This window comes from Solea solea, chromosome 7, assembly GCF_958295425.1.
Source record: "Solea solea chromosome 7, fSolSol10.1, whole genome shotgun sequence".
Lineage (NCBI taxonomy): Eukaryota > Metazoa > Chordata > Actinopteri > Pleuronectiformes > Soleidae > Solea > Solea solea.
The window spans coordinates 16,779,022-16,793,274 of NC_081140.1; the positions used below are offsets into that span (position 1 = coordinate 16,779,022).

At 39.1% G+C, this 14,253-nt stretch overlaps 1 protein-coding gene across 1 annotated transcript; it reads left to right on the plus strand.

The window, feature by feature from the left end:
* Positions 1 to 1,278: 1,278 nt before the first annotated feature.
* ube4a (ubiquitination factor E4A (UFD2 homolog, yeast)) lies at positions 1,279 to 14,000 on the plus strand. Its single transcript, XM_058634477.1, has 20 exons — positions 1,279 to 1,409; positions 3,152 to 3,324; positions 3,444 to 3,620; positions 4,866 to 4,978; positions 5,241 to 5,393; positions 5,524 to 5,683; positions 5,833 to 6,035; positions 6,321 to 6,512; positions 6,630 to 6,963; positions 7,789 to 7,915; positions 8,089 to 8,396; positions 8,826 to 8,958; positions 9,412 to 9,602; positions 9,848 to 9,948; positions 10,551 to 10,664; positions 10,839 to 11,013; positions 11,120 to 11,300; positions 11,439 to 11,586; positions 11,691 to 11,848; positions 12,043 to 14,000. The coding sequence occupies exons 2-20, from the start codon at positions 3,195 to 3,197 to the stop codon at positions 12,176 to 12,178; spliced, it is 3,234 nt and encodes a 1,077-aa protein (XP_058490460.1). The 5' UTR covers positions 1,279 to 1,409; positions 3,152 to 3,194; the 3' UTR covers positions 12,179 to 14,000.
* The last annotated feature ends 253 nt before the right edge of the window (positions 14,001 to 14,253 follow it).

A 14,253-nucleotide genomic window follows, 5' to 3' on the forward strand; every position in this document is an offset into this window, starting at 1 on the left:
AGTGTACTGTACCGATGAAAAAAAGTTGCATACTTTTCTGAATGAGAAAAATGTAGCACAACCACTTACACCAAGTTAGTTATATAGTGACGGTGTCAAATTGTCCATGTCAGACACATACTTTTACCTACAAATACAGCTGATTCAATAACTAATTCAGTGACCGGTTCAATTATAAGTCATCTAGTCCATACGCATCAGCCTGCTTTTTAAACCCGCTCTCATGGCCAAGGTAATTAAATGAATTTGACACAATTTATCACCTTTAAAAATGTATGCCTTTAAAATAGTAATGGCTTTAATGAAGTTTATACAACTTGAATGCAATGCAATAAATATTGATTTAAGTATACATTTCAGTGAGTCGAGCCTATTATGATTCACCAACAAGTAGTTGGCAATTTTCAAATAAACAAAGCTCCATAAACTTCTGAGACCATCCATGTCACATTTTATTCATAACTTTATTCATAACTGCCCAGCACCCTTCATCACTCACATCGACAATGGAACTGTCTCCACTGTCCCTACACACTGACCCTGCCTCTGATTCACTCTCAGTCTCAAGCACCTATATCAGCATTGTTTTTTATTGATAACTGGAATAAATTAGCTTTAAAAAGTAAATAACTGAGTATTTGGCAATAAATAAATGATTGGCCTTGTTTCATAAGTGGCTGTGGTCTCCTAGTTTGAACCCAATGATCCTCTCATGGGCTGAATTTAAAAAGCCCCACTATAGGACCAAGCACAGAAAATACTGAAGCACTGGGCATTAAAAGGTCTAAAATACTACCTTTGGATGTGATTATTTTACTCTTGCTGGTAATATAAAAATACCAGCAGATATCGCTATGTGCACTATACCAAGAGTAGCTGGCGCTAGTAACATTCTTTTTCATTGTTTAGTTGAATTTAACATTAATCTAACGTTACCTAATATAGAGAATATGTAACATGTACGTTCTAGGATCGATTCCCATATTAAAATATCTATATTTAAGTAACATGGGGTAAGTGTGTAGTTTATCATTAATAGGAACACAATGGAAAGTAACTATAGCCTACTATCGAAATCGAGTCTGAGGCAGTCTGCTGCCCTCTGCTGTCCCAGAAGTAAAGAAATAGTAAAGCACATTATTTCTTGTTTAAAAAGTCAAACTATAGTAGTTTACTTGCATTTCTGAACAGAAAAAAATAGCTTTAGTGATTAAATATTATCACTATATTATTCACTGTTAAATTGTGTGAGTGTTTCTGTGAATGTTTCATTTAAAAGTTACTCAGCAGACCAGCAGGCGTTTCCGTCTCAGCTTTATGACGTTTAATAATTTCTGTTTACCAAGGAACTCCCACTGGCTTCGTTGAAGCAATTTATAAAAAAAACACGCGTTCTCCCCGTCAAACAGGTACGACAGCATTTCGTATCGTTAATACTCATTGTTTAGACTGATCGTGCATTAAAAAGGCGCAACAGTTTCGCAAAGTCGATGCTGAAATAGCGCCGCGGTGACCCCATGACAGCTTAGCTTGCAAGCTAGCTCGCTAGCTAACAAGCGGCACGAGGTTATAGATTGTGTTTAAACTGTTGTACGTGTGGAGTAAGTGACACCTGCGAAGAAGAGTAATGATGCTTTGTTCACCGTCCTGTAAATGGACACATTTTGTCATCGTGAGGTGCTAGACTCGTAGGTAACCGTAGCAGCGTGTTAAAGGGGAAGCTAAATCGGTGAGCACACGTCTGGTGACATGTTCAGGCTGTCAGTTCTGTGTCAAACTGAACATCTGAGTAAGACAGTTTATCTCAGTATGCGTTCTGAAACCATCTATTGAAACTTAATAAGCGCCAACTAATGATTTTATCATAGCATGTTCTAATTATGGTGTTAATATGGTGTTTTCTTTTACGGACTAATGACAAGACACATGTTAGATTTCCCCACAGTGGCGTGCTCATACATTTGGAAGGGCAGGGGGGAAAATTAAAAGGGCACCTACTGCGCACTGGTGGGACAAGTGTTGCTGGTATATAATTGTTCACATTCTCACACAGCTGTGTACAGGGACATCCTTTACAGCACAGCATCACTTTCTATCACTGAGATGAACATTTTCTGTACAGCACTGCAAATAATTTCCTCGAAGGACAATCTTTGGGACACTGTCATGTAGGGGCAGTAGGGAACTTTATAATGGCACCCCTTTTTGTTTGTAATGACACCCAGAAAGGCACTCCTTTAGAAACAATCCATTTTATAAATGTATATTTTGCTTTAATAACACATGAATGGCAATAAGTAGGGCACTTCCTTGTGTTTTTACCACTGTACTTTAGCGTGTGTCTTGTGACTCCAGAGGGTATAGAAACTCATGTCTAACTCCATATTTTATGTATCTTTGGCTCCATAATTCCATTAACTGCACAGTTTTAAGGCATTTGTATTGTAATGTTCAACAACGCCCATGAGTGGTCCTCCAACCTCCTCTTGTGCATTGTCTTGTAAAGACACTTGCTTATTTTTGTTTATATGGATTAAATAACATCGTTTTGTTTGTGAAATGTCAGGAAACAGTGAACAAAAATATCCATCATAATTTCCTGAAACCAACGTGAATATACTTGGTTTTATAATGTTAAGTAAGTGAACATGAATTTTCTGTTGGCATTGTGTTGATTGTATGTATAATCAATTTGTTTTTGTATGATTTGTTACAGTATATCGTTAACAAAATACTAACCAATGCAAATAGGTTAGTAGATGAACCACAACAAAGAAAGAAGTAATAATAAAATAACAATACTTTTATTTATGCAATGCTTTTCAAAACAAGTTACCAAGCAATTGATGTAGAACTTGAATTGTTAAAATGATTAAACATAATAAATCTTTCAATAAGACAGACAGTAAAATCAATAAAAAAGTTTTCAAGATTTCAAAAGTGACTGAAAGGAAAATAAAGTTTATGCTTCCCCTGATCTCTTCCCACTGCCCACTCCACCATTGAGAGCTGAGAACAGGGAAGACCATTTTAGACCATAGATTTAGGCTCATAGGAGGTCAGGAGATCAACCAATAATGCTATTCTCTAATCTAGATTATTTAGTCTTGCTCTATTGCCACTTATTTGTTGCTTCTGACTTATTATGTAGGTAGACTGGGATCTTGGATGGAGTAAGTGTTGACCCCAGTGAGATGACTGACCAGGGCAACAACAACCAGAACATCTCCTGCAACCCCTTCGCCGCCCTCTTCAGCTCACTGGCTGATGCTAAACAGTTTGCATCAGGCCAGAAACCTCAACGGCAGTCCGCTGAACCACCTCGTAAGCCCAGTCATCTGTTCCATAACATACATGCAGTATAGTTAGAAGCATTAGCGTCTTATTTCTAGTTAATGAGGTCTTATTAATATCTGACTTCTTTTCTGTATGTCTTGTCACAGTGGAGGACTCTGGAGAGAGCCAGTCAGACTCGGATAACTCTGTGTCGGACAGCGTTGATGAAAATGACGACTCTGTGGCAGAGATCAGCCGCTCTTTCCGGTCCCGCCAGGAACTGTGTGAACAGCTCAATGTCAATCACATGATCCAGCGGATATTTCTCATCACTCTTGACAACAGTAAGTATGAGATGAACAATGAAATGTTTTTTTTTTTTGTCATTTGGGACAATGTGGGGTACAATTTTCTTTTTTGAACTCAAATTTTCTAAAGATTCTGTTGACATGTTTTGAAATACTACTAAATAGGCTTTAGAGATACTACTCGAGCTACTTGATTGTTAGATAAATTAGACAAATACGCTTTGATCTGTAAGGCAATCACCATAAATTCATGTTGTGACATGGCTGACACATGTGAAAGACATGTTGGTGGTGGTGCCCGACCTGACTTAGCATCACGACTGATGTGATGATGTTAAGAGGAAAAGGGGGTGGACCATAGAACCAGGCTAGACAACACCTGAAAAGAGAGACTGTAAACAAACAATGGCGCATTAAAGCAGTGTGTATGACCGTGTTGCGTGAAGAAGGTTGGACTGTCAATCCTTCAAAGAGAACTCTAGATAACTTCATCACTTCTCTTTCACTTCACCACTATCCTTGTTTATGTTTGCCCATGCAGAGTGATCTGGTCAATATCACTGACGTGATGGAACACACAGGTTATTGAAGCTATCCATGATGGTTGTATTATGCAAATAGTTATCAGCGGTTGCTGCTCAGCAAGAAGAAGAGCTGGTGTTGACTCAAAGTATATGACTTGTGTGTATCCATGTGTGTGTGTGTGTTCACAGGGCTAGTAGTCACTTCCTCCTAGATGTACGATCATTGTTGTGTGCTGTAACCATTAATAAAGGCTAACAACCACCTGCCAGGTACTATCACTAAATGAAAAGCAAAAAACCTAGTGGAGTCGAGCTGAGCCGAGTAGTGCTAGAACTGTATCATGGAAAAACCCCAATAGTATGTTGTGATGGTGGATGGTGCTGGTCTTGAAAATTAATTTGAAATTTCCAGTAAGTATTAAATGACTCACCACCCTTTGAGACAGAGCAAAGGTCTAACATATTCTGAAGTCACACTGAGAATCGGCTGCATCCCTCGACTACGATGAATGCTCGAGGATGAGTCATAATATTCTGGAAATGAAGACTAAAAAAAATACCGTCTGCTTTCACACAGCTGTTTTAATGAATTACATGTTGTGCATTTAATCCTCCTGTGTCTTAACTTATCCTAATATTGGTCTGTTGATTAATTCATTCAAATGAATTCATTTTGGTCAACGCTTCATGGGGTCTTATGTGCATTGCAATTTAAGCTAATTTTAATTATACAGCCTGGTTTTATTTTTAATCCTAGGTGATCCCAGTCTAAGAGGAGATAATGGGATCCCCCCTCGCTGTGTGTTCCTGGAGGAAATGGCTGCAGATCTGGATGGACAGGACTGGTTGGATATGGACAACATAGAGCAGGTCAGATGTCACCACTCTTTTGTTGCCATGTCTTGTTTCATCAACCTTCCAGCATAAACAAGTGCAGAACTCATCAGATGTAAGAAAGTGACGTATCTGGAAGTTGAAGGTATTGATTAAGAAATAGGTAAAGAATGTTTTTTTTTTTAGCAATCTCAAAAAGATGCAAAGTTTTTACTACTTTTTTGTGAGTAATTTGTGTAGTAGTTTTTTTTCATGTTCTCTGATTTGTGTTTGTGATATTTTTCTCTGTTTCCTCCAGGCCCTGTTTAATCGTCTGCTGCTGCTAGAGCCGGGAAACCACCTCATCTACATGACGTCATGCTGCGCTGTAAATCTGTCTGCTGACCGTGATGCTGGAGAGAAATGTGCCATCCCTTATCTTTTTGCAAGTTACCAAAGGGCTAAAGAAGAGGTGAAACATTTAGCTACATCTCTATAGTTTGAGCACTTGTTTTCAATTGTTAATGACTATTATTGGGAGTTGAAATTTTTAAATATTAACCATTCTGTTTTATGATTCAATGACTTTTTCTGTGTACCAGGTGACAAAGGTACCAGAGAAGTTGCTGTCCTTTGCTGTTCGCTGTAAAAATCTTACAGTTTCAAACACACGAACAGTTCTGCTCACCCCAGAGATCTATGTCAGCCAGAACGTCTACGAGCAGCTTCTGGACCTGCTGTTGGAAGGTCTCAATGGAACACGTAGGTTTAGTTTTGGACTAGTTTAGGCTTGACAGTTTCCTTTTGCATGTTTCCATCTTCCCTCTTTCTCTTATTTTTGTCTTCCTATTTTCCCTGTAAAATGCTCCCTCTAGTTTTCTCAATGTTATAAACTCACTGTTGTGTTTCAGAGCCAGAGGAGCTGGTCGAGTTTGTGGAGGAGGTCATTGCTGGCATTCTTTCTGACCAGGAAGTCCGTACCTTTGAGGAGGTGATGGTACCGGTGTTTGATATCTTCCAGCGACGCATCAAAGACATGGACCTCTGCCAGCCTCTCCTCTACTCCTACTTGGATGTTCTCCTCTATTTCAGCCATCAAAAAGACATTGCGAAGGTCAGGGGCCAGATAATAACCGTGCCCACAGTAAATCAAACAATATCATTGAGAAATCGCAAGGACTAGCACTGTTGCCTCACGGCAAGAAGTCTAGGTTTGCGACCCGGTTTGACCTAGGGCCTATTTGTGTGGAGTTTGCATGTTCTCCCCGTGACCCTCATTTGGAGCATAAAGTGGTAGAAAATGATTGAATGAATGACAAATCGCATAACATTTCAAATTATTATCTATTACCTATTACCTGTAATATCTTCCAAACATTTCTCTTTTTTGGTTTTCCAGGTATTGATGGAATACATTCAGCCCAAAGACCTAACCAATGGTTTGCAGTACCAGAAGAGCCTATTGGGGACAGTGTTGAATATCTCCTGCTTGTTAAGAACCCCAGGTGTGGTGGAGGGACATGTCTACTTCCTGAATCCCTCCCGCTCCAGTGCTCAGGAGACCAAGGTTCAGGAGGCTAACATCCATCAGGTAAACAGATTTCTTTTAGTTCTCATTTTAAATAAATAAATAAATTAAAGTCATACAATTTGTTTACAAACTACAAATACATGTCTGCTGATGATTTGTATTTCCCTTTTGTTGCAGTTCATGGGTCAGTTTCACGACAAGCTGCACCAGATCTTGAAAAACTTGCTCCAGCGATCTGGTGAGACGCGTCACCTGTTGCTCTCATGGTTGGGCAACTGTCTGCAGGCAAATGCTGGCCGGGCAAAGATATGGGCCAATCAGATGCCAGAAATCTTCTTTCAGATGTATGGATCTGATGCATTCTTTTTAAACTTGGGGGCAACGCTGCTGAAACTGTGCCAGCCTTTCTGCAGGCCTCATTCGCCCAAACTGCTCACCTTCAACCCTACATACTGCGGCCTCAAAGAGCTGAGTGAAGACGAGAGGCGCAATCGCAACGTGCATGCGAGAGGTTAATATGAAAAGTTATAATTGTATCATTTTTAAAGGTCCACTCTGTAAGAATTAGTGACATCTAATGGGGGGACTGCAGAATGTAATACACTGAGGACTTCTCCCTTTCCAAGGGTGTCAGAGAGCTATGGCGGCCTTTCTATACCAGAGAGGATTAAACAGTCTTCCACACTCTCAGCCACTTTCTTCTTGATCGTTGGTTTTTAGATCAGGTTTATGTGGGCAGAATCCTCTTTGTTTGCGTAGTAAGCTCTGGCTGGTTTATTCTACCAGGCTGCTGTAGAAACATAAAAAGTACATATAAAAGGCTTATTCTAAGGCTATGGAAACCAAAACATTTAATTTCAAGTCAATTATACACTTCTGCAAACATATTTATGGTTAGTATATTTGGGTTGTGGCTCAGTGGAAGAGCGAGTCCTCTTTGAGCTGAAAGGTTGTGGGTTTGATCCCCAGCTACGTTAGTCTACATGCTGATGTGTCCTAAGTTGCTCCTGAGCGAATGGGTATGGGTTAAATAGATGTGTGTTAGGCAGCACATAGATTTTCTATATGAATGAATGGCAAAGCTGTAGTGAAAAGCAGCTGTGAGAGGTCAAGACTAGGAAAGCACTATATAAATATAGACCATTAACATTTAATATCTGCCCATAAACCCGCCTAAATCTTACATGCTGGACCTTTTGAATGTATCACCTTTAATATAAACAGCTTTTAGCATATTAGTGTTGCTTTTACAAGTAGATTTGTAACAGTGTTTCAGCATTTTCTTTGAATAGCAAAGTTTGTCCTCAGAAAAATGACTCCTTACTGCTAATTCTAGGTCTCGATAAGGAAACCTGTCTGATCCCCATGCCCACTCAACAACTGGTGGAGTCTGCACAGTCCTACAGCCTTCTGACTGAAAATCTCATCTTTACACAACTTACCCTTCATCTAGGCTTCCACAGGTACACATGCCTATAAAGATGCACCAACATCTTCCACTATGAAGTTAAAATAGCATATCTAGATTTGTCTTTTAGGAAATGGGTTTTTCTCAAGCACCAAATGACAGAATTAACACATAGTCTTTTGCTGTTTGTTTTGGTGGACGTGTGTGTGTGTGTGTGTGTGTGTGCAGACTGCATGAGCAGATGGTGAAGATGAACCAGTCTCTCCACCGGCTCCAGGTGACGTGGCAGGAGGCTCAGCGAACTGGCAACCCAATGTCGGAACAGCTCCTGGAGCAGTTTGAGCGTCTGATGATTGTGTATCTGTCAACCAAAGCTGCCACCACACAGCCTGTCATGCTGCAATGCTGCCTTAACCTCCAAGCTTCCACTGCTGCTCTGTTGGTTCAGCTGGGTGTGGGGAACCAGGGGCCTGAACATGTAGCACTCAGTTTCCCCCTGCCCTCCCTGCAGAATACTATGCTCTGCTATGTACCAGGTAGGTCAGACCTCCCGCAAAGCTACAAGTTTTTGCTTAGATTTTTAGAATGAACCACTGGCATCAGAGAAGTCTGCAATTTCTTGTCTTTTTTACCTCCGAAATTGGAGTATGTCCTATATTCTGTTGTGTTAAAATATGCTGTTATCTGCCTTATAACAACTGAGAGAAAATCAAATTAAATTTTCCACAAGTCTTTTTAGGTGTCAAATATATTCTTCTAATATTTAGTTTATAGATTGCCATAAACGTGTGTCAAGTGCATACTTTCATTTCAATATTTAGACTTGACATTTAAACCACTGGGTTATACACAGCCAATACTATAAAATCTTTAATGCTGCTGTAATTCACAGTACATTCATTTACTGATGCTGCACATTCCTGTACGTAATATTTATGGTTAAAGTGTGTGGGTTTTTTTTGCAGAATTTTTTGCAGAAAACATGGGAGATTTTTTCATCTTTCTACGACGATTTGCAGACGATGTTTTGGAGACTTCTGTGGAAAATCTGGAGCAGATTCTTAACTTCATCACCGTCTTCATGGGTAATGTGGACAGGTATGTTATTCACTAACATAATCAGTTACCTAAAGCATGAATCCTGAGGGCTTACACGTTGCAGTTCTTCTTTCTTCAGCTTCTCTGCCCTATCATAAGTGTCCTATTCTTTTATACCAACTTTCTTCATGTCCTCCTTCACAACATCTATAAGTCTTCTCTGTCACACATCACCCCTGGCACTCGTATGGGAAATATCAATAGGCTTGTTGGTATTTGCTTGTAAAAGTGTTGATACAAGCAATCTCATTATACACAAAGCTTAAGTTCAGACCGAAAAAAAGCACAGTCTTTGACAGCTTGGCTTTTAGCACCTTGTGGTGCATCTTCACCGTACCACCTGTCTCACTGTCATTCTCACACAGGTCTTCTGTCTCCTACTCCTACTAACCTTCATTCCTAATCTAATTGAGAAATGTTGCTCAAATCCCATCTGTCCCGTATTTTCAACAGGATGAAGAACCCATACTTGCGAGCAAAGCTCGCAGAGGTCTTGGAGGCGGTGATGCCGCACATGGAGCCCGTGGCTCCTGGTGCTGCTCAGCCAATTGTCTTTCAGAGAGAGAGAGTCTTCTGTTCCTACAAATATGCACCTCAGTTGGCCGAGGCCCTCATCACTGTGTTTGTAGACATTGAATTCACAGGTAAAGCCGTTGTAGTCCCCACTCATTATTCTATTTGATAGTGTTACTTGCAGATGGTTGCAGCATTGAACTACCATTTTTTAATAATACGCCAGGTATTGAATAAATCCATTGACTGTGCATCTGTTGCTGTCTCAATTATGGACATTCAAAATGAGTAGAAAGAAATTTAAAGAATAAGTTTGGAGACAGTCGAATAGAAGGTATTTGATTTTATTAAGTTTTTCTCTCTTTTTTTTTTTTAGGTGACCCTCATCAGTTTGAACAGAAATTCAACTATAGAAGGCCCATGTATCCAATCCTCAAATACATGTGGGGGAAAGACAACTATAGAGAGAGTATCAAGGTAACAGGCAATCATCGTTAGTTAAAATAGTGATGTGTTTTTTTTAGCCAAACAAATAGAAGCTCATTGTTTTTTTTTCCTGTGTGACTTTTTGTTTTCTGCATTTTGTCGCTGTGAATCTAAAGGCAAAAATCAAATTCTCCTTTAAATTAATTTGTCACTGCATGCATATTAATTCCTTTAATTTGTTCCATAAACATGTATCCAGATCACAGACTGTGTTATTATTATAATAATAATAATAATAATAATATTTCATCAAACTATGGCAGGATAAGAAAAACTATGTATGAGCTTAGTATTTTTTGGTGGGTAAATGTTAAAAATATTATTAAAATGTTTCACGTTATGAGTAGAGCAGCTTAGGACAGGACAGGAAAGGTTAAGGAGAGCAGTTCCATAATAGCCCTGCGGTCGACTGTAAAATGTCCCACAATTTTTAATTTTATTCCTATGTCCACTTAAATAGCCAAATATTTATAGATAATGAATAAATGGAAACACAGGGTGCTTCCAGGTGATTATATATCTATATAATTACATTATTAACCACGTTGGTCTCACATGTGCATGTTTGTTTTCTTTGATGTCTCTTATTTCAGCATTTGGCTGACTATGCATCAGAGAACCTGGAGGCCATGAACCCCCCGCTGTTCCTCAGGTTTCTCAACTTACTGATGAATGATGCCATTTTCCTACTGGACGAGGCTATTCAGGTGAGCTCAAAACAGAATGTGCACAATATGGACTATGTTGACATCAAGTCTTTAGCCCAAAATTGGTATGTATTTATTATTTTACAGCACTTTAACTTGCTTGGTCTCTGCCACTGTTTTCATATGCTTTATTAGGAAAATTAAATGTTTTCAAACATGATCTTTTCCTCACAGTACCTGAGTAAAATCAAGATTCTGCAGCTGGAGCGGGATCGAGGAGAGTGGGAAAGTTTGGCCCCCGATGCCCGAAGAGAGAAGGAGTCCAGTCTGCAGATGTTTGGACAGCTGGGACGCTTCCATAACATCATGTCTAATGAAACCATCGGCACGCTGGCCTTTCTCACCTCAGGTCAGCCAGACAAGGTTGTTACTTGTGACCCTGTGTATTAATGAGTTATTTTCTTTTTTGACCTTGTGTTTTTTTCTTCTTCTGCTTTTAATGATTTCCTCTTCAGATATCAAGGGGATCTTTGTGCACCCCTTCCTGGCTGAGAGGATCATCTCTATGCTGAACTACTTTCTCCAGCACCTGGTGGGTCCTAAGATGGGTGCCCTCAAAGTGAAGGACTTCAGTGAGTTCGACTTCAAGCCCCAGCAGCTTGTTAATGATATCTGCACCATTTACCTAAACCTGGGGTATGTTGTCATACTCATCTCTTACAAAAGAAATACATTAGAGAAATGTTCATTTAAAAAAGCAACCCTTAAGAAAATTAGCTATTTCTGTTTATATTTCTTTATAAATCAATAAATGTCTAATTCTGTCTTTGGCAGTGATGAGGAGAATTTCTGTGCCACAGTCCCAAAGGATGGACGCTCCTACTCTCCTACTCTTTTTTCCCAGACTGTTCGGGTAATGAAGAAGATCAACAAACCCGGTGACATGATTGTAGCTTTTGCACTTCTTGCTGATAAAATAAAGGTATAACTGATTTTGAATGTAAATAAATACTTGTCTGGTGGACCTGTACTGGTAACTGAACTGCAAAAAAAAAAAGGTGTTCATTAAAATGAAATGTGTTTTAGTCCCATGCAGACAGACAGCAGCAGGAAGAGGAAACCTATTCAGATGCACCAGATGAGTTCTTGGACCCGATCATGTCCACACTGATGCTGGATCCCGTTCTTCTCCCCTCTTCCAACGTAACAGTCGACCGCTCAACTATAGCAAGGCATCTCCTCAGGTAAGTTACTTACTGCTAGGCCCCAAAATTCCCTCACATTAAAAACTTTTCCACAAGTAAGGAAATCTAAATTGTCTTAATTGCTTGATTGATTAATTGAACCAGATATCAAAATTGGGAGCAAAATGCATACATTAGCTTAGTGTTCAGGAGTCAAATGAGTAACCTTGCACTAATTTGTGTCACCCTTGCAGTGACCAGACAGATCCTTTCAACCGCAGTCCTCTAACCATGGACCAGATCAGGCCAAACGAGGAGCTCAAACAGCAGATCTTGCAGTGGCTGGATAAGCATAAGCAGGAGAGGCTGCAGCTGGGACCCAGTGGTTAGCCATGATCCCTTGCTGCTGTGGCACAACACTGACTGCATCCTCGTTTTCTTTCCTGGCCCACATCTCACGTGCTCCTCTGCTTCTCGGCTCATCCGTGGCGTGATTTTTCTGTGGATTTCTTCTCTGGTCTGACTAACATTGCATTTGCAACCTTCGTCCTCCGTTGATTCCGTCTGTGTCAACAGTCCATACTAGTTGTAGCACACCTGCTGCTCGCAATCTCAAAACCCATGCACAGTAGCTGTTTGACTCCAGACATTAGTAGAGTGATCCAACGTCTGGTTCCTCTCCCCCTGAATACTGTGTATTGATGATTGGCCACAATTATCATTTCAACGGGACTTGTTGGATGTACTGAATAAAATCCAAACTGACCAGCTGGCCAAAAAATGATTTTATACTACAAGATATGAATTTTTTGGAAACTCTTGGGGCAGAAGGGTCATTATGTGTTAAACATTTTACTTTCATAAAGATCACATCATGCACTGCCTTTCAAATGGGTTGAACATCCTGTATTTGAGCACTTTTGTCTAAAATCTCAAGCAGCTTTTTAAATAGAATTAGTTAAAACAAAGGCAAGTACAACTGAATTGAACTGTGGATATAATCTTCATTTATCTGAACACGTTCATAACCTCCAGCACAATACTTTTGTGTGTATTTTGACATGTATATATGGGGTTGTTCAAATCTCTAAGAGCACCTGCCTTTAATTACGCATTGAGTCTTAGTAAATGTTTGTTGTTGACATAAGGATCAGAACATTTTTCCAGCTATTCTACAGCTATTCCATGGATTACTTCAATACGATTTCTATATGAGGATATTGCACATAGAAAAAGAATATAAATGCATAAAGAAAATGATAGAATACATAGTAATGTCTTATTTGTTGAGTGAGAGACACACATATGAACAACAGTAATATGTGACATTGAGGTTGACATTAACATCCATTTAAAAAAGCAACACATAACACCATATCCTTAAATAGTGAGAGGGAAACTGGTATTTTAGCCTAGAGGGTTCTTGCATGAATAACTGCACAAATCCATAAAAATCTGAGTAAATAAATCAGAAGTGAAAAATAACTTTAAAGCTTCATTTTATATCCACACAGAGATCTAAGCAGATACGTTATTTAAATGTTTGATTTGTCCTGTTTCACTGAAAAGGAGGACGTTTGCAAACTAGGATCATGGTGCTTTTTTTTTCTCTTATGTATCATCTACTCATTTTTATTTGAAAGTATTTCCATTGATCGTGTTTAATGAAATCAGAACAAAAAATGCAAGAATATTTGGTTGAATCAGTTTTGACTGGCAGTGCATATGAGGATTATTGTTCTCCTTTGAATTATCATCACCATATTACAAATGATGCTGAGTGAATGCTTGGTGTATTAACATGTGGACAAACAGCTGATCAACAGAATTGGTGCCTAAAACCAAGAGCCTTGCAGTAATTGTCAGGGAAACTAACAACTTATTATTCGGAGGAGATGTAATGACGACTGTTTCTGTTAATCTGTGGGGGTGTACTGATCTGGAACTGAGAGTGGAAATGAGAAACGATAACTTGCTTTTGAGTAGCTTTTTAATTCAAAATTACATTTGGTTGTTTAAAATGGCAAAGTGTGATAGATGTAAACGAAGATGTGTTTGTTGGCATGCCCTTGTAGTCTATGTTGAATATCTACCACCTGGAGGATTATGCGAGTTAAATTATAATGCAATTTTTTTGTTTGTTTTAATTGTGATCATAAAATGTTTATTTTGGATGTACAGTATGATTACGAAATAAAACTAATGTGCTTTATTTAAGACATTTATTTTCCTTTTAAGAATTGTGACAAAATGAATTCCCTTGCATTGTACTTGCAGAACAGTAAATAACAGTTATGAAATGGATAACAAGACACACGTAACTTCAATGGAAAGTTAAGCGTTCAATAAATGTCACGTGACTTTGGTTTAGAATAAGGTTCAGATCAACTGAATCTTAGTGGCATATGAGTGTCTTTGTGTAGCACTCTTTAATTTAAACCTTTAACTTGCTATATTGTGTCTCC

Excerpts from the sequence above, each read along its gene's own strand:
- ube4a (XM_058634477.1), top strand. The coding sequence starts at position 3,195 with ATGACTGACCAGGGCAACAACAACCAGAACATCTCCTGCAACCCCTTC. Across the intron at positions 5,684-5,832 it reads GGAAGGTCTCAATGGAACAC|AGCCAGAGGAGCTGGTCGAG; the intron begins GTAGGTTTAGTT and ends GTTGTGTTTCAG. Across the intron at positions 11,014-11,119 it reads GCTGGCCTTTCTCACCTCAG|ATATCAAGGGGATCTTTGTG; the intron begins GTCAGCCAGACA and ends TTTCCTCTTCAG.